At 68.4% G+C, this 21925-nt stretch overlaps 6 protein-coding genes across 8 annotated transcripts; 1 reads left to right on the plus strand and 5 right to left on the minus strand.

Annotated features, from left to right (window-relative positions):
* Positions 1-232: 232 nt before the first annotated feature.
* USP21 (ubiquitin specific peptidase 21) lies at positions 233-5494 on the minus strand (the record flags this gene model as incomplete). 3 transcript variants are annotated; one of them, XM_082495970.1, is made up of 14 exons in its annotated part: positions 233-403; positions 501-615; positions 699-806; positions 950-1031; positions 1109-1195; positions 1282-1385; positions 1484-1548; positions 1642-1779; positions 1853-1964; positions 2058-2181; positions 2462-2521; positions 3439-4243; positions 4317-4401; positions 5436-5494. In XM_082495970.1, 12 exons carry the CDS (start codon positions 4216-4218, stop codon positions 313-315), a joined length of 1866 nt encoding a protein of 621 aa, XP_082352096.1. In that variant the 3' UTR covers positions 233-312. The 3 variants fall into 3 exon arrangements, with proteins under 3 accessions (XP_082352096.1, XP_082352095.1, XP_082352094.1); XM_082495969.1 differs by lacking the exon at positions 4317-4401 and having other exon boundaries at positions 950-1028; positions 5436-5482; XM_082495968.1 differs by lacking the exon at positions 4317-4401 and having other exon boundaries at positions 5436-5482.
* Positions 5495-5756: 262 nt separating this feature from the next.
* UFC1 (ubiquitin-fold modifier conjugating enzyme 1) lies at positions 5757-7061 on the minus strand. The gene is made up of 6 exons (XM_082496002.1): positions 6934-7061; positions 6629-6696; positions 6436-6499; positions 6271-6347; positions 6082-6172; positions 5757-5985 (listed from the first exon to the last, which is right to left on the minus strand). The coding sequence occupies exons 1-6, from the start codon at positions 7057-7059 to the stop codon at positions 5914-5916; spliced, it is 498 nt and encodes a 165-aa protein (XP_082352128.1). The 5' UTR covers positions 7060-7061; the 3' UTR covers positions 5757-5913.
* Positions 7062-7266: 205 nt separating this feature from the next.
* APOA2 (apolipoprotein A2) lies at positions 7267-8201 on the minus strand. Its single transcript, XM_082496016.1, has 3 exons — positions 8191-8201; positions 7618-7834; positions 7267-7520 (listed from the first exon to the last, which is right to left on the minus strand). The coding sequence occupies exons 2-3, from the start codon at positions 7815-7817 to the stop codon at positions 7403-7405; spliced, it is 318 nt and encodes a 105-aa protein (XP_082352142.1). The 5' UTR covers positions 7818-7834; positions 8191-8201; the 3' UTR covers positions 7267-7402.
* A 1434-nt stretch (positions 8202-9635) lies between these two features.
* On the plus strand, positions 9636-12378 carry TOMM40L (translocase of outer mitochondrial membrane 40 like). The gene is made up of 9 exons (XM_082495899.1): positions 9636-9792; positions 10369-10436; positions 10528-10620; positions 10826-10927; positions 11043-11148; positions 11223-11345; positions 11467-11543; positions 11656-11758; positions 11838-12378. The coding sequence occupies exons 1-9, from the start codon at positions 9693-9695 to the stop codon at positions 11975-11977; spliced, it is 912 nt and encodes a 303-aa protein (XP_082352025.1). The 5' UTR covers positions 9636-9692; the 3' UTR covers positions 11978-12378.
* Positions 12379-12439: 61 nt separating this feature from the next.
* On the minus strand, positions 12440-15006 carry NR1I3 (nuclear receptor subfamily 1 group I member 3; the record flags this gene model as incomplete). Its single annotated transcript, XM_082496102.1, has 8 exons — positions 12440-12569; positions 12659-12764; positions 12840-12956; positions 13043-13188; positions 13287-13489; positions 13578-13750; positions 14176-14306; positions 14828-15006. The coding sequence occupies 8 exons, from the start codon at positions 15004-15006 to the stop codon at positions 12440-12442; spliced, it is 1185 nt and encodes a 394-aa protein (XP_082352228.1).
* A 3886-nt stretch (positions 15007-18892) lies between these two features.
* MPZ (myelin protein zero) lies at positions 18893-21747 on the minus strand. Its single transcript, XM_082495900.1, has 6 exons — positions 21613-21747; positions 20905-21071; positions 20598-20811; positions 20381-20516; positions 20184-20244; positions 18893-20035 (listed from the first exon to the last, which is right to left on the minus strand). The coding sequence occupies exons 1-6, from the start codon at positions 21677-21679 to the stop codon at positions 19931-19933; spliced, it is 750 nt and encodes a 249-aa protein (XP_082352026.1). The 5' UTR covers positions 21680-21747; the 3' UTR covers positions 18893-19930.
* Positions 21748-21925: the final 178 nt, after the last annotated feature.

The raw sequence follows: 21925 nt of genomic DNA on the forward strand, positions 1-21925 counted from the left end.
ACAAAGCCCCTCCCGGACCCCGGGGCAAGCTCCGCCCCCGAAGTTAGCCCCGCCCCCGCAGCCGACCCACCCCACGGGTTTTGTCCCAGCAAGCCCCGCCCCCTGTCCTGACCCCGCCCCTTTGCCCATAACCCCGCCCCTCACACGCTCCCCCAAAGCGCCCAGCACCAGCCCGCGCCGACCCTTCCCACCACAAAACTTGGGCTTTTTGGTTGGGTTTTTTTTTTTTTAGTAAATTTATTCACAAAAGCCCCGCGCGGGGCAGCGCGGGCTGCGGCCGCCTGCCCTCTGTCCAGGCCCTGCGGCGGGGGGTCAGGGCCTCCTGCCGGGGGGCTCCTCCAGCTCGTAGAAGAGGACGTAGCCCTCGCTGGACGGCACCTGGTTCTCGCTGATGGGCGAGACGCTGCGGCAGCACCCTCAGCCCGCGCCCGCCCCAGCCAAGCAGGGCAGGGGGGGGCGCAGGGCCCGGGCAAGGCAGGGAGTGGGTGGGGGGCACCTACCGGGAGTCGTTGTAGACGCGCCAGCCGGCTGGGTCCCGGCAGAAGGCCGTGTAGTGGCCGTAGTGGACGCTGCCCGAGTGGTTGCAGAGGGCGTAGAGGCTGTAGACGGGGCTGCCTGCAGCGGGAGGCCAAGCTCAGCGATGCCCCTGGGGCTCGGCATGTCACCCCTCCCCCCAGTGTCCCCCCACCATTTCTCACCCGCCTTCTCGCTGGCGAACTCCCTCAGGTTGAGCTGCTGCAAGGGGAAGTCCACGAAGACGGAGCACTTCTTGATGGAGTAGCGGGTGGTGGAGAACCGGTTCAGGTCTGGGCAACGTCAAGGGAAACGCGGCCCCGAGCAGCTGGGATACCCCAAACTACCCCCCTCTACTCCGCACCATGATCCCTGGCAGCTCCAGGGGTCCAAGACCTCTTCCCCAGCCCCCCACCCTCCAGTCCCCAAAGGATACGGAGCACCAGGATGCGGGGGAAGCGCTGGATGGTCAGCTTCTTCGTGCTCCGTGTCCGCTGCCGGCACTTGTCACATACCTGCTGGTGGCACGGCACCCGTGAGAGGGGGCTGGAGGCACCGAGATGGGGGTGCTGAGCCACCAGCCCCGGCCTCTTACCGGAGCATTCTCTGAGTCCAGCTCCTCCTCCTTGGTGAAGAGGCTGAAGCAGTCGTGGAGCGAGACCTTACCACCAGCAAAGCTTTTCTGCAGGGAGAGAGGGTCAGGCAGGGGGCCAGGGGGTGGCTGGGGGGGACAGATGGTGGCCGGGATGGGCTCTGCCTCGTCCCTACCTTTGGGATGGGCAAGGAGAGATCGCAGAAGACCTCGAAGGTGGTGGAGCGGTAGCCACATGCCTGGCACTTGAGGCAGCTCTTCAGTTGCCCCACAAAGAGGTCTGGGGGTGAGGGAGGGGGTGTGAGACTGGGCACAGAAGGGCACCCCTAGGGGTTTGGGGGGCCTGGGGGGGGTTCACTCCTGCCCGGCAGTGCTCACCCACGATCTTGCTGTCCTCCCTCTCCAGGTATCGCTTCCACATCTGGTTGGCGCGTTCATCGTCACTGCGGGGAAAGGCGGTAGGTCGGGCTGCATCCCCAGGGCTCCCTCCCCTAGCCAGTCTCCCCCCCCCCCGCCGGGTCCCCTCTCCCCCTCACCTCAGCGTTTCGGGGTCCTCCAGCACAGGGGTCCGCCGGGCATCTGAGAGGATGCTGGGGGTCCTGCGGCCCTTGCGGTTGATCTCCACGTGCAGCCGGTCCATGAAGAACTTGAGGAACTCCTGCGCATCCTGCTGACTGCGGCGGGACAGACCCATTGCACCCACCGGGACCTGCCAGGGGGGGCGGCGGGGGGGGGGCAAAGCCTGACCTGTATCCGGTGAAGGAAGGGACGTATTTCTGAAAGATGGCCTTGAAGCGCCCGGGGTTAACGGCCTCAGAGGAGTCGGGGTGCCAGAGGGCGGCGATGACATCGGCAAAGGCTGTGGGGACAGGGGACATGCCGGGTGTCAGCGCCGGCGGGATTTACGTAAGAGCTGGGGGGGAAGATTAGCTGTGGGGGGCTCCCATCCCACCTTCAGTGAGCTCCTGGGGGGCGCGGGGGCCAGGGGGCTGCTCCTGCTGGAAGTCCCGGCGCAGGCAATAGTCCCGCAGTGGCTTGGTGCTGCTCAGGCACTGCAGCACGGCGTTCATGAAGCACTGCCGAGAAAGACAGGGATGCGGTCATCCCTGGGGGGTGACAGGGGGGCGGACACCAGGCTTTGGCATGTCCCCCACCGTCCCCTCGCACCCCTGACTGCGCCCAGCTGTGCTGCGGGGACCCCTGAGGGACTGGGTGATCCCTGGGGACTAACCAGTCCCGGCAGGAAGGAATTGCTTCATCATGACCGCTGCAAGTCCAGGGGGATCTGGGGTCCCTTGCATACCCCAGGACAGAGGGACGGGAGGGCTTGGGGGACACAGGGACACAGGCACTTACCGTGTTGCCCAGGTTCCTGAGGCCGACGTGGCCTGAGCCCAGCAGCAGGGTGTGATGGGTCTGTGGGGACACAAAGGGACAGGAGTGAGACGTGTCCCCACGCAGCAAACCCCCTCCGGCCGCCCCTCAGCTTTCGATGGATGGACAGACAGACAGACAGGCCTCCCCCCCCCAGCTGCAGAGGCTTCACCTCGCCACTGACAAGCAGCAGCCCCATGACGGCCGTGTGTACCACCGACTCAGAGATGTCGGTGCCGCGGCCCTGCAGCTCCCGCTTGGTGAGCAGGGTACGGTGCAGCTTGCGCGGCAGCTCCACCAGTGTGGCTCCCTGCAGCCCCGGCATGGCTCCGGCACCGCCTGGGCACCAGGACAGGACTGCGGCACCGGTGTTGCCGGGTTCCCTTCGCCTCTCTAAGCCACAGCTCATTAGCTGATCCGATTTCCCCTGGCTATTCTGGGCCTTGCTGGAGGCTCATCTCGGGGGGATTAATTAGCAGGAGAGCCACCTTGGGGACAGCAGGCACCCGGAGAACGGGGAGCGGAGGCAAGCACACCCACCTACCCCACGCCACACCGGTGAGGTGCGGGAGAGCGGTGCGGGGATCAGGCTGGCTCGGTGGGGCCAGGTGCCACCGGTGGGGGATGCACCATGGGGGCCAAGCCATGTCCCCGTACCCCACCAGCAGCAGGCCCAGCCCTGGGATTTCAAGGCACCTAATCCCCACACGTGGCTTAGGGCGAGTGGAGGACAGGGCTCGGCTGCTCTGCGGGGATAAGGCGGATGCGGAAACGGGCACGGCCCCGGCCAGCCCCCAGCACCTCCAGAGCCAAGAGGACTCAACCCTTTCGCAGCAGGGCTCGCCCAGGAGGAACGGAATGGGAGAGGTGAGACCAGCACCCCCATCCCACCCTGTCAGCATCACCCAACGGGAACGAAGCTGCTGCCCCACGCCAAGGACAAATCCTGGAGCCCTTACAGCTGCCGCCTTCTCCTCGGTCCTGCCGGGTGCTGGGGCTCTGCCCAGGGGCGGGCTGCCGGGCGCCAGGATGTCAGGGCTGTGGGCATACGTGGGGTCGGGGGCAGTACGAGTCCTTGGGCAGCCCTCGGGCCGGACAGAGAGCAGTGGGGTGGTGGGCTTCCCGTCCAGCCCCGGGGAGACATTGACCCTCCGGAGAGAGGAGCTCCTCCTGAGAGCCAACGAGCCGGCGCTCAGCTGGTGGCTGCAGTCCCTCAGCACCAGCCGGCTCAGCACCGCCGCCACATCCTCAGCACGGCCACCGCCGCCGCCCTGGCTCAGGTCCCCGATGCTGATGGATTTGGAGCGGGCCAGGTTGCTCCGCCGACGCTCTGCCTCACGACCTGCCAACGAGGCCCCGGCAGGCAGGGAGAAGGAAGCACTGCCCGGCACAGCACCCATCTGTGGAGAGCCAGGCACCCGCACTGCATGGTCCGCCTTCATGGGCCCCCGCCGGCACGCCGAGACACGGAGAGCCTCCCCCCGTTTCGAGGCCCGACCCCGGTCCAGCTCCAGCTTCTTGCCGCGGTCATCCAGCGGGCCGGGCCGGGGCGGCAGTAGGCGAAGCTTGGGTGCTGGGGAGAGCCCGTTGGCGGTGGTGGCGGAGGCCAGGGCGGCAGCATGGCGCTCCTGGCTCAGGGCCCGGTGCCCGCTGGGCAGCTTGGCAGCAGCCTTGGGTTGGGAGGTGACGACGGCGTGGTCCCTGGCCCGGCCAACGCGGTGCTCCGAGGCTTGGGGCATCGTGGGGATGGCCGAGAGTGGAGCCCTGCGGGGAGAGGGACCAGGCTGATGCCGGCAGTGCCGAGCCGGTGTGAGGGGGCACCGGGGCACACACCCACCTCTCTCACCGCGCCTCCTCCCACCAGCACCACTCACAGCCCCCTGCAGAGAGCAGCTGGCCAAAGAGTCCCGTCGGCAGGGGCCCTGCGGCACAAGGAGAGATGCTCCAGGTCACCAGACAGAACTGGGGGGTTGGACTAGATGATCTCCAGAGGTCCCTTCCAAACCTGACCATTCTGTGGCACTGGCAAGACCCCATGGCTCCCCTCACCCAGCTGCCACAGCACTGACAGGAGGCAAGTGCTGTGCCGTGCTCCAGAAGCCAGTGGGTGAGTAACGGAGGGGCTCAGCACCACCGGGAGCAGGTTCTTCCCACCTGCCCACTGCGTGTTCTACCGAAACACTGCTTGGAGCAGCTGAGCTCTGGCCAAACACTGCTTGGCGTGGCCAGGTGGCGAGGCAGCCATCTCCTGGCTCCTGCTCTGCAGGGGGGTGCAGCGGGGGGTGCAGGCCCCACGCAGAGACAGCCAGTGCTTGGCAGCGATGGCTGTCCCCATAGAGCGGCTCTGAGGGAGCTCGATGCTGCTGGGCGCTCGCCGGCTGGGCTCCGTCAGGCAGGGACGGTGTTCCTGCTGCAGGTGCAGCACCGGCAGGGGACGATGGCCATGGTGCAGCTGCGGGGGCTGTGGCACAGCGAGACCCCAAGCTGCCGGGCCGGAGCTAAGCACCCCACAGTGTCAGCCATGCCAATGGCAATGGCCCCCAGCCCCACGGCCACTGTGCCTGTCCCCTGCTTCTTCCTGTCCCCTGTCTCCAGCCTGTCCCCGTCCCTTGCTGTGTCTCCCCCTGCCTTGCCTGTCGTGTCCCCCCCACCCCCTATCTGTCCCCCGTCGTCGTCGTCCCAGCCCACCGTCCACTACTCTGGTGACCCACCTCCCCCGGATACCATTGCCCGGCCCCCGAGGCCTTGTCCCCCACCCGTGTCCCATCCCATCCCCGGTACCGGGGGGGGGGCCTGTGTCGCTTCCCCCCCCCCCCCCCCCCCCAAGGCCTCGCTACCCGTCCTTACTCCCCGGCCCCGCAGAGCCCCTTCCCCGCCCGCTGCCCCCATCACCCCCCCCCCCCGGTGCCGCCGGTGCCCCCCGCCCCCGCCGTGCCGCCCCCCGCCGCCGCCGTACCTCCCGCGGGCCGCCATGGCAACAACTCCCGCACCGCCCGCCGCCATCTTTGCTCCTCCCGCCCGCCGCCCCACCCCCGGCGGCCTCGCGCGACGCACCGCGCCTGCGCCGCCCCTGAGCCACGCCCCCACGCCTGACGCCTCCGCGTCGCTATGGAAACCCAGCGGCGTCCCCTGCTCCCTCCGCTCTTAAAGGGGCCGCCGCGCCCCGTCTTCTTAAAGCGACAGCGTCCTGTGATAAAGCGTTAGTGCAGTGTCCCGCAGGGCGGACGGACCCCCGAGGGCTGAGGGCAGGATCCCCCCGAGCAGCAGGCGGGGGCAATGCGGGGGCTGAAGAGTTTATTGGGGAGCAGCAGCAAAGCAGGGGTGAGGCGGCGGGAGCAGCAGGGGGTAGGGGGGTGGCACCCCCAGAGGATGGGGGGAGGGGGGGGAGGGGGCAGCACCCCCCCCCCTTCCCCCAAACCACCCCCCCCCGCCGCTCACTTCTCCTTGTGCTGGATGATGCCTTTGGCGACGAGGTCGGGGATCTCCACGGCCAGCCAGGGGCCCAGCTGCGGGGAGAGGGGGTGAGCGGACCCGCAGATCTGCGGGGACACCCCCCTCCCCGCCCCCCCCCATGGAGGATACCCCCCCCTCCCCCGACTCACCCCCAGCGCCATCAGATGAGCCAAGCCGAATTTGGGGACGTTCCTGGCCCAGAGGGGCTTGAAGTGGTCGCTGAGGCAGATTTTGCCCCCCCTGCGGGGAGGGGGGAGCTGTCAGCCCCCCCGCGGTCCCCCCAAGGGATTCCCCACGGCCCCCGACACCCCCCAGAACCCCCTTTGCCCCTCCCCCACCTGTACATCTTGGCTGTTTTCCCGTCCAGCTCGGGGATGGCGATCTCGGGGGCGGTGCCGGGGTACGTCACCGGGATCTGGGGCGGGGGGGAACACGGGACAGGACACACATGGGGGTCAGCAGCCCCGCACACCCCCCCCCTCCCCCCTCCCCCCCCTCCTCACCTCAAACTCGATGGCGAACTCGTACTTGAGCAGCTCATGGACGTACCAGCACTTCCCGAACCACCTGCGGCACACGGGGGGCCTCAGCCCCCGCCTCAGTCCCGGGACACCCCCCCGGACACACCGGAGCGGCCCCTGGACGGGGGGAGACCCGGTACCCCTCCCCATTCCCCCCCCCTCCCCGCTCACCCACCGGGTGCCCTCGGCGTTCGACTCCAGGCGGAACCAGTCGTTATCGGCGCGTTTGTTGTTCTCCACGTACTGGGGGGGGGGGGGGGGGGGGGGGTGAGCGGGACTGGCGGGAGGGGCGCAGGAGGGGAATCGGGACGAGGGGAGTACCGAGGGGGAAAGACCGGGGCAGGGGAAGCGGGGGGAGAGACCGGGAAAGGGACCAGGAGAGGGGACCGGGAAGGGGACCAGGAGAGGGGATCGGCGGGGACCGGGCCCGAACCGGGGGTTCCCGCCGCGGCGAGGCGGGGCCGGGCGGTCCGGGCGCACCTGTATGAGAGCCCGGTACTCCTCCTTCAGCCGCGACGCCCACCCCTCCCGGTCTCGTGGCCCCGCCGCCGTCCGCAGCAGCGGCAGCTCCGCCACCGCCCGCCGCGCCGCCTCCTCCGCCGCCATCTCCCCGCCGCCGGAAGCCGCCCATCTTGGCTCGGGGCGGAAGTGACGGCGGCCGAGGCGCCCGGCGCCGCCATCTTGCTTAGGGGCGTGACGCGCGGGCAGGTGAGGTGGGGTGTGTGACGGGACGGCGCCTCCATCTTTACTTGGGGCACGGGCAGGCCGCGACGCCACCGCGGCGCCTCCATTCTTAGTGCTGGTAGAGCTGAGTTTGTCGGGTCTCAGCCGCGCTCACGCCTTCGCCGCCCCCAAACCCCCCCCCCCCGGCCCCACAGCACCAGCGACACGGTGGCAGCTCCAGGGCTTTATTGTCACGGGGGGGGCGTGGGGGCGGCCATGGCGGGGCTCAGGCCTGCCCCTCGCCCTTGCCCAGCTCCAGCAGAGAGGAGAAAAGGCCGAGGACGTTGCTCCGCAGCTCCTGGGCCAGCGGCGCCAGCTGCTTGTTGGCCCGGTCCAGGTAGGCCCTGGGGGAGAGGCGGACGGTGAGGGGTGGGGAGGGGGCGAGGGGTGGCCAAGGGGCTCCCCTCATCCCCTCCCTCGTCCCCGTCATTCCCCCCGTACTCGGCCTGGCTGCGCAGCTCCTGGGCCTGCAGCTTCTGGGGCAGGTCCTTGGTGACAAAGTCGGAGAAGGACTGGAAGTGGCGGGTGAAGAAGTCGTCAACGGGCGGTGGGGCGGTCTCCTCCTCGGCCTGGCGCTTCACCAGGGCGGCCTGGAGCTGGCAGGCGCAGAGCAGCACCAGGGCGGCCACCAACACCTTCATCTTGGCAGGGCTGGGGGCTGCGGGGAGGGGTCAGCGGCCGCCTGACTGCCCCACCGCTCTGCTGTCCCCTCTTGCCCCACAGCACCTTCGCAACCCCCATCCCTGCCCCATCTCACCCCACGAACCTCAGTTCTCCTGCCCTATGCCTGCCCCACAGCCCTGCCACCCCTTCTCAGCCCCACGGCTCCACTGGCACCATCTTGCCCCACTCCTGTCCCATCCCACGCTGTGGCACCTCCGTTCCCCTCCTGCCCCACGGCTCCCCCCGCCTCCCCCTGTCCCCTCCCTGCCCCCTCTTGCCCCATGGCTCCCCCATCTGCTCCTGCCCCACGGCCCCATCCTGCCCAGGCGCTGGGTGCTGGCTGCTGCTCACCTGGGCAGGACTCTGGGGGTGTGGGGCTGTGGGTGCCCCCTCGGGGGCTGCTTATATTCCCCCCCCAACCAGCTCCCGCCCCTGGGCCGGGGAGGGCCGTGCCAGCCCCCGTCACAGCCTGGGTAAACACGGTGGGGGTAAGGGTCGCTGTGGGGGACGGCCCCTCCTAGTCCTCGCCGGGAATGGCCCCGCACCCCGGGGTCCTGTTCCTCTGTCCCCAATACTCCATGGCCCCGGTTAGTGGGTGGCAATGGCCCAGGGATTTAGGCTGTGGGGGCCCTGGGGGCCGGGGCTGCCACACTGGGGGTTTGGCTGGTGGCCCAGTGGCATGCGGTGGCCCCACGGCATGCAGCAACCCTGTAGCACATTGGTACCCTGAGGCATGCAGTGGCCCTGTGGCATCTGTGGCCGCATGGTGTGTCACAGCCCTGTGGCACACTGTAACCTCAGAGCAGAGCGGGACCCCCAGAGCACCCCCAGGCCCCCCCTGTACCCCCACTTCAGCCCCCGCCAGTCCCTCTGCTCCAACCCCATGGGTACCGGGGCTGCCCCACCCCGGGGTCCCAGCTCGGCGGGGGCACCCTGGGGGGCTGCACACCCCAGCCCTCCCCAGCCACCACCGGCACCCATGGAGCGAAGGTCGTTGCCCGTCTTATCGCTGACCCTCGGCCGCCAACGTGACAGCATGACTCAGCGCGGGGCAGGCAGGGGCCATCCCCGCAGGGTCCCGGAGGGGCCACCCATTGGGGGGGTACCCTGGGGACACCCTGCCGTGGGGCCAGGCCAGGAGCCAGCTCCAGCAGTGATTGGGGACACACGGCCAAAGGGCACCTGGGTGACACCAGGGACAAAAACTCTTTGTCCCTTGGGCCACCCGTGGGGCCACCAGGGCCCCTTCCCCTCCCAGCCCTTTCCAGGAAAGGTGCTGGTGACGGCAGCAGGGGACAGGGACGGGGACGGGGGGGGACATAGGGGAGGTCCAGGGACACGGGGCAGGGGACAAGGAGGGGGATGTGGAACTGGGGATGTGGGGAAAAGAGGGGACACGGAGTAGGGGAGATGGGAGGGACAGAGGGAGGGGATGTTAGAGGGACACATAGGGGGATTAGGACACACCGGGGTGTCCAGGGAGGGGGACAGAGGGGACATGGGGGGAACGGGACGTGGAGGGGGTGTGCGACAGGAGATGGAGCGACACGGGGTGACGGGAAGAGAGGAGAGATGTCGGGACAGGGGACGCACAGAACACGGCGGGGCGGAACGCGGCAGACCCGGAACGGCGCAGCGCGGCTCCGGGTCTGGGGGGAACCCGGGCGGAAGCGCCCCGCCCCTGCGGGCTCAGCCAATGGGCGGCGAGCGTTGCCCGCACCCGACATGGCGGCGGCGGCCTCGGGCGGGCGCGGCCTCGCGAAGCCGCTTCCGGTGGCGGCGGCGCCCGCGGCCGCGATGGCGGCGCCCGGCGGGGACGGGGGGGGCGGGCGGCCGTAGGGCCGGGCCGGGTCATGGGCAACGCGCTGGGCTCCGCCGCGCCCCGCGCTCCGCGCCGGGGGGAGCCGCTCGGCAGCCCCGGCAGCTTCGATGAGCTGCACCGGCAGTGCAAAGGTCCGGCCGGAGGGGCGCCGGCCTGGGGGGCGCCGGCCGGGGGGGCACCGGGGCTAGTGGGGCACTGGGCCGGGGGTCACCGGGGTCAGGGAGGGACACCGGGGCCCGGGGTCACCGGGGCTGGTTGGGGGTACGGGGGCCGGGAGTCACTGGGGTCAGGGGGGGGACAGTGGGACGGGGGGGGGGACACGCCGGGGCTGGGGGGTACACGGGGCGAGGGGGTCACCACGGTCGGGGGAGCACCGGACGGGGGGGGCACCGGTGCCAGGGAGGGACACTGGGGCCAGGGGGTCACCGGGGCTGGTGGGGACAGTGGGGTCGGGGGGGTCAATGGGGCTGGTGGGGACAGTGGGGTCGAGGTGGGGCACCAGGACTGGGTCCCCGCCTCACCCCGGCAGCAGTGGGGGGGTCCTGGTGGCGCCGGGGGACAGACTGGTGCTGGGGGACACCGGGGTGACACGGGGGGTGGCCTGTGGGTGGCTTTGGGAGAGGTGTGGTGGCACCAGGGGGCTGACTCGGGGGGGGGGGGGGGGGGGTTGTCAGCGGTGGCTGTGCTCAGCCCCCGCTGTCCCCCAGAGGTTTTCCCACAGCAGATGGAGGGGGTGAAGCTGATCGTCAATAAGACCCTGAGCAGCCACTTCCAGGTGAGGGGGACACACGGGGACCCGCGAGGCCGTGCTGGGGGGGGAGAGGGAGCTGCCCCCCTGTCCCCCACTGACGGGCTGTCCCCCGCAGGTGACACACACGATTCACATGAGCACTCTCGGCCTCTCCAGTTACCACTTCAACGCCACCTTCGTGGGGGACCGGCAGCTCAGCCCCACTGAGGTGAGGCCCCGGGATGGCCCTGGGACGGTGGGTGGCCTTTGGGGTGGCTGTGAGGCTCTGAAATGGGGGCGGTTGGGTGGCACAGAAGTGTCACCAGGATGGGTGAGCGTTATTTGAAGGCGAGGGGGTCCCAGCCCGCAGCTGAAGCCAGGGATAGGGGGATGGGGTTGTCCCTGTCCCCTCAGCTGACCTCCCCTGTCCCCAGGTCTTCCCCACGCTGGTCGGGGACATGGACAATAACGGCAGCCTCAACGCCCAAGTGCTGCACCTCGTGGCCGAGCGCATCCGCACCAAAGCTGTCTTCCAGGTGGGACCATGCAGGACAGGACCCCCGGGGCAGGGGGTGCTGGGGCATCTCCATCACCCCCGGGTGGTGGCGGGGGACGGTGGCAGGACCTGCTGCGGTGCTCATCCCCTTGCAGACACACCAGGCCAAGTTCGTGACGTGGCAGTTTGATGGCGAGTACCGAGGGGACGACTGCACTGCCACCCTCACGCTGGGCAACCCCGACCTCCTCGGCGAGTCCGGTGAGCAGGGTGTCCCCCACTGTGGCTGCCGGGCCCGGGGGGGCCGAACACTGAGGACAGTGCTGTCCCCGCAGTGATCCTGGTGGCACATTTCCTCCAGAGCATCACCTCCCGCCTGGTCCTGGGTGGGGAGATGGTTTATCACCGGCGGCCGGGGGAGGAGGGAGCCATCCTCACACTGGCGGGCAAATACACGGGTACGTGGGCGCCCTGCGCTTGAGAGGGCCATGGGCACGGCCGCGGGGGTCCCACTGGCCGCACTGGACCCGGGGGAACGCCCCGGCTCCCCTCGCCCTCCGCTTTGCTTCTTTCTTCCAGCTCAGAAATGGGTGGCAACGCTGAACGTGGGGTACGGCGGTGCCCACGCCAGCTACTACCACCGAGCCAACGAGCAGGTGAGCATCCCCGTGGCCCCCCCACATGTCCTTGTCCCCCACGTGTCCCTGTCCCCCCGTGTGTCCCTCTGTGTCCGTCCCCCCCCCCCAGGGCCTCACATTTTCACCCCAGGTGCAGGTTGGGGTGGAGCTGGAGGCCAACACGCGGCTGCAGGACACCACCTTTGCCTTCGGCTACCAGCTCAACTTGCCGCAGGCCAACATGGTCTTCAGAGGTGAGCGAGGAGTCATGCCAGCACCCGGCATCCGCGGCGCTGGCCGGGCCCTCACCCCGTGCCCCCCTCCCCCCGGCAGGGCTCCTGGACAGTAACTGGAGTGTCGGGGGGGTGCTGGAGAAGAAGCTGCCCCCCCTGCCTGTCACCCTGGCTCTGGGCGCCTTCCTCAACCACTGGAAGAACCGTTTTCACTGCGGCTTCAGCATCATTGTGGGCTGAGGGGCCGCGGGGGCGGGCGGCACACGCCACCATCCTGCTCAGGGAGCCGCCGCGCCGTACTGAGCCGCGGGGGCGCCAGCTGGGCCCCGCTCTCGCGCCGCAGTGCCGGGGGAGCCTGCAGAGGGGGGACCCGGCCCCATCGTGGCCGGGGGACACTGTGTGACAGCTCGTGGTGGCTGTTGGCGCCTTTGGGCTGAGGAGCGGTTGCCGTTTTGGGGCTGGGGGCCTCTGACCCCCTCCCAGCGCTCGCCCACGCCGCCCTCCTCACCCCAGCACCGCGCTCCCCTCTGCTCCCACCACTGCTCTGCCTCGGTTTCCCTCCAGCAGTGCGGGGGGGCAGCTCTGGGTGTACGCAGCCACAGAGCCTGGAAAAATAAAGGAGCTTTACTTTGCCCTGTAAAGTGCGGTGGTGGCCGGTGAGCCCCGGTGCTTGCAGCCAGGGGCCGGGGCACAGCACGGGCTCTAGCTGATGATTTCGGAGAGCAATGGTGTCATGGAGGACAGGTCCTGGATGTGGAGGATCTGCCGTGTGTTCTCCACCTTCAGTGTCTGCAGCTCTGTCAGCAGCAGCAGCAGCTTCGGATAGAGAAATCTGGGGCGGGGGGGGAGCGCTTGGCTCGGTGGCTGTCCCCTCGGCGGAGGGGACCACCACGGCCGTGCCAACCCCCCCCCAGCACATACCTGCCCTCGGGCATGGGGTGCTGGTGGTCGATGTAGCTCTTGAGCGTCAGGGCCACCCTCTCCTGGAACTGGTCAATGAAGTCCCGCTGGGTGATGCCGGCGTGGTCTGGGGGCACAGGGCGGGTGGGTGGCCATCAGCGGGGCCGAGGGGACACCCCGCCGCAGCCCCCCCAGTCCCTACCTGGTGAGAAGAGCAGCATGGCCTGCAGCAGGACGTACTCGGCCTCGTGCAGCTGCAGCTTCTTCAGGCTGATGTGGAACTTGAGCAGCGGCTCCAGGTAGATCTGCTGGAAGCCAGCTGGGGGGAGCGCGGCAGTGACGGGCGAGCCGGGATGGGGATGCAGCTCTCCCCGCTCCCCGGTGCCACCGTCCCCCCCGCCTCACCCAGGGCTCCATCCTGGATGGTGTAGCAGTGCTGGCCACACTCCCAGGCGTTGGTCTCCGGGTTGAAGACAGTGTTGAACTGGATCTGGCAGATCTCAAGGGTGGCTCCTTTGAGTAGTGAGATCTGGTCATCCATGGGCAAGCTCCTGCCGGGGGGGGGAGACGAGGAGAGGCGTCAGGGCCGGGGGTGGTGGTGGTGGTGTCTCCCCCTGTGTGCGTGTGTGTGTCCCCCCCCGAAATGGACCTGAAAGCCGGGATCTCCTTGGCAAAGTTGATGACCTGCTGGATCATGAAGGTGCTGAGGTCGGCCAAGTGGGGCAGCATGGAGAAGACGTCAGGCAGCACGTCCTCGTCCAGGCAGTCTGTCTGTGGGGATGGCGGCCATGGGGCGCCTGGCTCTGGTGGGCTCTGCGGCTGCGGGCTGGGGACGTAGAGGCGCACGGCAGGCTGTGGTGGCGGCAGCCGGGGTGTCAGTGACGTGCTGGGGTGCCCATGGGGACGGCTAGGTCACTGGGCCGAGGGGGTCCCCACTCACCCAGTAGTGCGTGAACTGGGAGAAGCTGGAGTCGAAGGTGCGCTGGTGGGCCGCGATGAGGATGGTGATGAGCTCCTGTTGCTCTGCCGTCAGCCCCCCCGGCTGCTCCCGTACCAGCCGCCGCTGCCCCTGCAGCGCCCGCCGCCGCTGCAGCGCCTCCGCCGACATGATCACTGCCGCAACCGCCGCCACCGTCACCCCCGGACCGGGGACCAGGGTCACCGGTGGCACAGCCCCCCCGTGGTCCCCTGGGTGCTCGGAGCCACTGCTACCCCCTGGTCCCCTCTCCCCAAGGGGGTCCCCCTTGTCCCCTCTCTCCGCAACCCCTGCTGTCACCTCTGTGCCCCTGTCCCTTGCTGTCCCCTCACACGTGAGCTGCCACATCCTCTCTGCCCCCATGTCCTCCCCTGCCACCCCACCAAGGCTGTTCCTCTCTGTCCCTTGTCCCCCCCTCCCAGGTCCCCCTCATCCCCTTTCCCCCATGTCGTCCCTCTCCCCTCTGTTCCATGTCCTCCCTCTTCCCCCCGGGTCTTCCCTGTGTCACCCCATCCCCTCTCCCCCCGTGTCCCCCCTGCTGTCCCCATGCCACTGCACTCACTGTCCTTCCGCATGCCCACATCGAGGCACTTCTGGAGGCGGCAGGCCTGGCACTGCCGTCGCTTGGCCTTGGTGATGGGGCAGCTCCGGGAGAAGGGGCAGGTGAAGTGGATGCCCTTGTTGATGGAGCGCCTGGGGGTAAACGGGCCGTGGGGACTGTCACTATGTGTCCCCAGAGGGGCAGCTGGGACTGGAGGACAGGATATCCTGGGGTAGGGGTCACCTCCAGCCCCCAGGGACACCATCACCACTGTGCCCCAGAGAAGCCAGGTGGCCCAAGCATGGGGTGGCAGTGGCCATGCCATCTTGTCCCACACCGTCCTGTCCTGTCCCACCTTGTTCCATCCCACTTTGTTCTGTCTTGTCCCATCACCCCGTTTTGTCCCATCCCACCCTGTCCTGTCCCATTTCAGCCCACCTTGTCCCATATTGTCCTGTCCCAGCATGCCCTGTCCCCTTCTCCCACCCCACCCCACCCATCCCACCCCATCCCATCCCACCCCATCCCATCCCATCCCATCCCATCCCATCCCATCCCATTTTGTCCTTTCCCATCCTGTCCTGCCCCATCCCATCTTGTCCGTCCCATCCCACTCCATCCCCTGGCCCCTGTCCTGTGCCACTCTGCGTCCCACCATGGTGGCAGCCCCCACCTGAAGAAGCCCTTGCAGCCCTCGCAGGTCATGACGTGGAAGTGGTACCCGGTGGCACGGTCCCCGCACACAGCACAGACCTTCTCCTCCCTGGGATCTGCATCCTCCCGCCTGGGGACCGGGGGGCCTGGCAGTGGGCAGGGGCTGGTCTCTGCGTCCAAGGGGTTCGACATGGACATGGCCAGGGACACAGGTGACAGTGCCCGGACTGGGGGGACCGCAGCGAGGACAGAGCCTGCAGGAGGGGGGTGTGTGTGCGTGCATGTGTGTGTACACACACGTTGGATCCCACTCGAGCAACACATGGCTCCATGCCCACCCCGTGGCTGCTGCCCCGACATTGGCTCCTGCGCTCCCATCCCCTACACATCCCCCCAAAACTATCGTGTCCCCACGCCCCACAGCGCGCCGCCCTCGTGCGCCCACCCGCTGCCGTGACCTTCCACCCCGGTCACCGCCGAACCACCCACATGACGCCCCCGAAGGTGGCTGCTGCCTGTTGGTGCCGGTACCTGAGATCTGGTGCCCGCCAGTGCCCGGTGCTCACCGCTGCGCAGCGAGGGGACACCTGGCCCCTGCTTGTCCCCGCTGCCTCCCAGCCGGAGTCCCGTGGAGTTTGAACCTTGAACTTGAGTGAGGCTGCAGCAGGCAGGGACAGGCGCCACGGGGGGGGGGGGGGGACAGGCGGGGCCAGGCATGGCGGACATGGGGGACAGACGGCACGGAGGTGACAGGCAGGTGTGGGGGGACACAGGTGGGTGCTGGGGCCGGGGGACCACCATGGTGGCCATCCTGCCATTGGTGACCCTGGGGGAAGGTCCCCGCCACCGGCCGCCGCGGGGAGGTGCCAGCGGTGTCCCCGTCCCCGAGCAGGGCCTGTCGCCCCCCCCCGGGGGTCACCCCCCACCTTCGGGGTGCCAGGGCATGGTGGCACCTCGGGGGGTGACAGTGGCCCCGGTCCTCCCCCCACCCCCCCGCAGTGAGTCTCCGCGGGGCGTCGAGGCTCGGGGGGGGGGGAGGGCGGTGACACGCGGGGGGGCGGGTTCTCACCCGGCCCCGGCCCCGCGTCCCATTGGCTGCTCGACGCTGTCACTCAGCCGCGCCCTTATAAAGGCTGTGGCGGAGCGCGGGGTACCGCACACCGGAGCGGCGGCGGCACCGGCACCGGAGGAGCTATGAGCGAGGTGAGGACCGGTGCCGGTGCCGGTGCCGGTGCCGGTGCCGGACAAAGGTTTTTTTCCCTTTTCCCCTTATTTTTAGCAACGGGTCGAGAGAGGCACTGGGAATGGGGGGGGGGGGGGAGGAGAAGGAGGAGGGATGCTGCACCCCCGGGGGGGGGGGGGGGAGGCCCGGAGGGGTCCCCGGTACAGCGGAACCCGTTCCCCCCCCGGGTGGGGGTTTGCTGCCGTCTCACCCCCGGGCACCCCCTTCTCTCTGCAGCGCAGCCCCCATGAGTGCCCCTCTGCGGCAGAGGCCCCCAGCGGGCAGGAGGAAGGTGAGACCCCCCAGCAGCGACGGGGTGCACCCTGCAGGGTGCCCTGTCACTGGTGTCACCTCTGTCCCGTGTCCCCCAGGACCCCCACTCTGCCCCAGTGCCTGGGACCCCACTGGCTGCTCCCATCCCTGGACCCTCCAGGATCGGTCCCCACCATGGGGGGGGGGGCGGGACGGGACACACCTGGATGGATTTGAGGACCTGCTCTGTCCTTCCGCTGTACCCTGGGGAGGTGATGGGGTGCCTCCTTGGGTGTCCCTCGCCCAAGAGGGGGGTGATGGGGTGCCCCCCCCGCATGTCCCCTGCTGAGGGGGGGTTCAGGGCGCTCCTCGGGTGCTGGGGTGAGTCTGGGGGTGTTAGGCTGTAACCATGGCAGCCCCTGTCCTGTCCCCCCCACCCCATCCATCCCCCACAGCGAAAGCCATCGACCCCAAGAAGGTGGAGGAAGAGGAGGAGGAGGAGATCGACATCGACCTGAGCGCGCCCGAGACGGAGAAAGCTGCGCTTGCCATCCAGGGCAAATTCCGCCGCTTCCAGAAGCGGAAGAAGGAGTCGGGGCCCTGAGCGGCTGGCTGCAGGCTCCCGGGACCCCCTGCCCGTGGCGGGTGCCCCGCTCTTCCACGTGGGCACGGCCCCATCCTGACCTCCGTTGTGCCAGGGCTGCCCCGTCCTCGGCAAGTGGCGCCGGGGGGGGGGGAGGCGCTCAGCCCTTCCCTACCCCTCGCCCACCCCTGAGCCAGGACCCCGGGTGAAGCTGGGGGGGGGTCTATGTGGGGGGGACACGGCTGAGTCCTGTGTCCCCTGGCATGGAGATGGCCCTTGTGCGAGGGGATGGTGTGGAAATGCCCTTTTCCCTGGGGCAGCCTTCGCTTTCCAATCCGTGGGGGTGCTGGCTGCCGGGGATGTGTGGGGCAGGGGGACACCGGTGTCCCCTGAGCGAGGGAAGCCCCTGTCCTGTCCCAGGGGTGGGACACTGCGGGGGAGGGAAAGGTCTCGCTGCAGCCCACCACCTCCCGAGGCACTGGGATGCTCCTTGTCCTCGCACTGTCCCCTCCCCACACTCCTGTCATTGTCACCGTCCCCTCCCCTGAGGGGGCTTTTAGCATGTGTAAAGAATAAACCGTCGGGGAAGAGGAGCCGGGCTGGTGTGTGGTCTGTTGGGGGGGGGGGGTGGTGGGCATGGGGGGGGTCCCCCTTCTCCGGCAGAGCAGGGTGGAGCCCTCCAGATCCCCGGGGCCAGGCTGTCTCTGTCCCGGGGGGGGGAAGTAGGGGTGGCCCCGGGATGTGGGTGGAGGGTCGTTCCCCCCCCTCCTTGGGATGGGGCCCCTTGGCTGGTGCTTTGGGAGTGGCTTCAACCCCCTGGGATCTCCTGTCACCCTCCAATTTGTTTGTTTGTTTTTTTTCCCATGAAATTCTGCTTAATTTATCAACCGATGGGTTTTGGAGCCGTCCCTGGAGCTGTGGCCTTGTTTCCCATTGCGCCGCTCTTTGCGGCGGCGATGAAAAATGCCACCACTTACTCCTCTTCCTCCGGGGACGAAGGCCTCGTGGTGCTGCGTCCCTCCCGGCATCAAAGTTTCACTCGGGGACAGCTTCAGCAGCAGTTCGCAGCCCCGGCTCCCACCGTGGCACCACCGAGAGCAGTCGTGGGACGTACCAGGGCTGCTGCTGGTGATAAGGGGGGGAAAAAAAATTCAAGTGCTTTGGGGTCATTAAATTAAGGCCATCTAGGGGATTTGCAGTGGGGCTGGTTGACGCGAGGGACCGCAGGACTGGTCCCTGCGGTGCCTTCTGCCGGGGGGTGACCGGGGACATTGGGACCCGTCACGGAGCCGCGACACGTCGGCAGAAATAGCTCCCTGGAAAGAAAAACAGCGTCGGTGGCCAAGGGAAAGTCAGGGCCCAGGGGACACCCCGGGGGCGCCGGGGTCGGGCTCAGCCCCTGCTCGCTCTGCAGACTTATTAGGGAAAAGACAATTATAGCCCCGGTAGCAGGGCTGGGGAAGGGGGGAGGGGTGGCCCTCCCTTGTCTTGGGGGGATGGGGTGGCCATAGTGTCGATGTGGGGGCAAGCGCTCCTGGTCCGCTCCGGTGCGGATTCGGGTGGTGGAGGTGCAGGATGGGGCTGGGGGTGGGCACTGATCCCCCCAGGGCAGGGGCGCTGCCCCTCCGCTCCAGCACAGAGTCAGCCCAGCGCTGACTGCCCCCCCCCCGCCGCCCCAGTGCCAGGGCCACCATCCCTCCTCGAGCCCCGCTGCAGCGACGGTGACAGTCACTGCGGGGTGAGCAATGGCTGTGGAAGGAGACCCCCCACCCACCCCATGGCGGTGCCCAGAGCTGTGCACTGGGGCAGGACCTGAGACTTGGCCTCTGTGTTAATTAGAGTGAGCTTTAATTAATGGCTGGATGGGGATGAGGAGCCCTATGGTGGGGTGTAGCCATGATGGATGGCCTCGGGGACAGCCCCCACCAGCTGAGGGGGGTCCCTGGGGTGCCATGAGGACATCTTTGAGACATCACTTCACCCCTGGGGAAACTGAGGCGTGGTGGCAGCAGTGCTCCTTTCTCTGTGGGAGCTGGTGGGACTCCATGCAATGAATTCACAAGTGCTCAGCCACCCCCTGTCCCCTCCCTCCCCCCCGACACCCCCACCTTGAGCAGGGAACAGTGACAAGCTAGGACGGACGCTGGGCTCCTGGAGATGTGAGTTTTATTAATGGCGCCATGGGGATGGGGGGGGGGACATGGACAGGGCATCACAAAACACGTTGGGGAGCGGCGCCCGGCTCCGGGGTGATGGGCACCGGCAGCTCCTCTGGCCCAGCCGCAGCCTCTCCTCCTCCACGAGGCTCCGGCTGATGCAGGGGGCCGGGGGGTTACGGGACAGGAGGGTTAATGGGGGAGAGGAGGGGGACGGAGGGGACGGGGCGGGGGCCACCCCGTGACGTCATTTGTGCTCAGTCGCAGGGAGAGACGAGAAAACGGCCAGAAAATGATTAACAATGGGGGCAGAGAAACCCTCCTGGAGACTTGGGGGGGGGGGGCACAGGGAGGGATGGGGGCAGCACGGTCCCACAGGGACCCCACAGGTCCCTGGGGAGGGAGGGGACCAAGGCAGCCCCAGAGTGGGGGGACAGACCTAAAATTCAGTGGTTGCTTCTTCAAATAGAAAAATTACATCAGTGCCCGGGGCTGGGCAGGGCAGCAGCTGCGCAGAGGAAGATACCGACCGAGGGGCTTTGGGACGGGGACAGGGGGGACGCCGGGGGGTCCCCGAGGCCGGGGGACCTGGGCCGAGGACCACACCCTGCTCCTCGCCGGGTCCCGTGCCGCGGAGTGGCCGCTTTCTGGAGCTGGGGGGGGGGGGGGCATGTCCTGCGCCCCCCCCTCCCCTCCGCTGGCGGCCAGGCGTCAGGTCCCCGCGTTTGGCTTGATGATGTGCATCAGGGCGCTCTTGAGGCTGCCCTTGCTGGGGGAGCGGACGGCGGGCGGGGGGCGGGCGGCCTCGGCGGCCTCCCCCCGCAGCTCCATCTCGATGGTCATTATGACTTTGGGGGGCCGGGGGGCCCCGTCGCCTGCCCCCACGGTACCTTCCCTGCCTGCTAACCGCTATTTCTTATCCTTGCGGGAGTCGCCCGGGGCTCCCTTGGCTTTCTTCTCACTCGCCGCCTTGGTGCTGCGGCTGTGGTCCAGCATGGCATAGAGCACGGGCGCCTGCGGGAACGACGCAGCATTGGCACCATAGTACCCCCCACCCTGGGGGCTTCGCCCCACAGCCTCTCCTCCCGCCCCGAAAGGTCAGAGAAGGAATTGTCAACCCCCGGCCAGGGCGTTTTGCCCCCCACAACCCCTCATCACTCACCTGCCGGCTGCGCTTGGACGCGTCCTTGGCCGATCGCTGCAGCTTCCCCTTCTCCATGGCACTAAAATTGGGGTGGAAAAAGGCAGTTCAGAATGGCCAGCGAGGGGGTCCCACCTGGGAGGGCTCCCAACCAGGGAGGCTCCCACCCAACAGCCCCGTTTCGGGGTGTTTTGCCCCGATGTGGTGGCAGGGCTCACCTCAGCCGTCGCTGCAGGGCCACTTGCCGCCGCAGCCAGCAGTAGCGGATGAGATAGACGAGGGCCACCACCACGGCCACCAGCAGCAGAGCCCCACCGATGATGGAGCCCAGGACGACACCGTAGCGGGTGGGCACTGCGGGGACACCAGCACCCCATCAGCCCCCCTGGCTGGAATGGGGAAACTGAGGCAGAGAGGGGACCACCGGCACAGTACCTTTCTCAAAGACATAGAGCGTGACCTGGGAGGACTTGCCCACGATGTCAGGGGGGTTCTTGACGTCGCAGGTGAAGGTGCCATTGTCGGTGTAGTCCAGGTTGTGGATGACGATGGAGCCGTCCTTGCGGCGGGGGTTGCCCACCCACTCCATCCGCTCCTTGAAGCTGCCCACGTCATCGATGTAGGGCTGACCCTTGGCATAGTGGAATATCTAGTGATGGGGACAGACACATGGACATCTGGGTCACGGTGGCTCTGGCCATGGCAGGGCTACCCCACGCCCCGAAGCGGAGCGGGTGCTTACGGAGATGCTGTCACGGGAACCCTCGGCTTGGAAGTGCCAAGTGATGGAGATGTCCTCGGAGATCCACTCGCTGGACCAGAAGCTGCAGGAGAGGGTGACGTGGGAGCCGACAGTGCCGTACACCTCCCGCTGCGTGTACACGTGGATGGATGACGTCGGGGACGGCCCTGCCAGGGGGCACAAACCCGTCAGCCCCATGGGAGACAGTGCGCATCACCGAGGCTGCCAGCCGGTCTGTGTCCCCACACCAGCCCTGTGCCTCCACCAAAGGGATTTTGTTGGCCCTGGAGAAAGCACAAAGGCTGGTGGGGGACAACAGCTCTTTGTGCTACCGCGGGTGCCTTTGCGGGGACCCTCTGCCCTGGCATCCCCATGGATGGCTCCAAGGGGACCATGTCCCGTTGGCAGCTGATCCCCAGGAACACCGGCAGGGCTGGGTCTGGCACCCAGCAACTGTCTCCCATCCCCAGGGAGGTGGCTGGTGCCAGTACTTTCCTTGTAGCCCAGTGACGGGAATCACAGCAGGCAGCAGATACGTCCCTGGAGCATTGCCACCGCCAGTGACAGTCCCAAAATCAGACGTGTGGGTGGCTGCCAGCCCCACAGCTGCCTCGCAGGGGTCTGGAGCCCCCTGGTACCCCCCCCCCCCCCAGCATCCAGAATCAGGATTTTGGGACCAGGATCCCTGGTTCCCCATCCCCAGCTTACCCAGCGCCGAGAGGAGCCCGGCAGCGAGGAGGAGGAGGCTGCTGCTGCCCCCGGCACCCTGCGACATGGTGGCTGCCTGTCACCGGCCGGCTCCGAGCTGCATGGAGGGCTAGCGGTGCGTGGGGCCCGGCGTTGTGCCGAAGGGTGCTGGCGGGATGGGGGCCGAGGTTTAAGAGCAAGCAGCGCCGAATGATGCCAGCGGTGCCCCGGCCTCGGGCCAATGGGCGCTGGGCAGCTGGGGCGGTGGGGGCCAAGGGGTGCTGGGCGCCCTGGGCTGAAAGGGGGCATTTAGTTTGGCGATGGGCGAGGAGGG

Source organism: Vanellus vanellus (genome assembly GCF_965231255.1).
Source record: "Vanellus vanellus genome assembly, chromosome: 27".
NCBI classification, from domain to species: Eukaryota; Metazoa; Chordata; class Aves; order Charadriiformes; family Charadriidae; genus Vanellus; species Vanellus vanellus.

Bases quoted from the DNA above. Each gene is read 5' to 3' on its own strand.
- UFC1 (XM_082496002.1), bottom strand. From the start codon at position 7,059: ATGGCGGCGGAGGAGGCGGCGCGGCGGGCGGTGGCGGAGCTGCCGCTG. The intron at 6,500-6,628 runs GTGGGTGAGCGG...CGTGTGCCGCAG, and splicing joins TCGAACGCCGAGGGCACCCG to GTGGTTCGGGAAGTGCTGGT. The intron at 6,173-6,270 runs GTGGGGGAGGGG...CCCTCCCCGCAG, and splicing joins AAAACAGCCAAGATGTACAG to GGGGGGCAAAATCTGCCTCA.
- APOA2 (XM_082496016.1), bottom strand. From the start codon at position 7,817: ATGAAGGTGTTGGTGGCCGCCCTGGTGCTGCTCTGCGCCTGCCAGCTC. The intron at 7,521-7,617 runs GTACGGGGGGAA...CCTCTCCCCCAG, and splicing joins GAGCTGCGCAGCCAGGCCGA to GGCCTACCTGGACCGGGCCA.
- TOMM40L (XM_082495899.1), top strand. From the start codon at position 9,693: ATGGGCAACGCGCTGGGCTCCGCCGCGCCCCGCGCTCCGCGCCGGGGG. The intron at 10,437-10,527 runs GTGAGGGGGACA...TGTCCCCCGCAG, and splicing joins CCCTGAGCAGCCACTTCCAG to GTGACACACACGATTCACAT. The intron at 10,621-10,825 runs GTGAGGCCCCGG...CCCTGTCCCCAG, and splicing joins GGCAGCTCAGCCCCACTGAG to GTCTTCCCCACGCTGGTCGG.
- MPZ (XM_082495900.1), bottom strand. From the start codon at position 21,679: ATGTCGCAGGGTGCCGGGGGCAGCAGCAGCCTCCTCCTCCTCGCTGCC. The intron at 20,812-20,904 runs GTAAGCACCCGC...CCCCATCACTAG, and splicing joins GTTCCCGTGACAGCATCTCC to ATATTCCACTATGCCAAGGG. The intron at 20,517-20,597 runs GTACTGTGCCGG...GTGTCCCCGCAG, and splicing joins GCTCTATGTCTTTGAGAAAG to TGCCCACCCGCTACGGTGTC.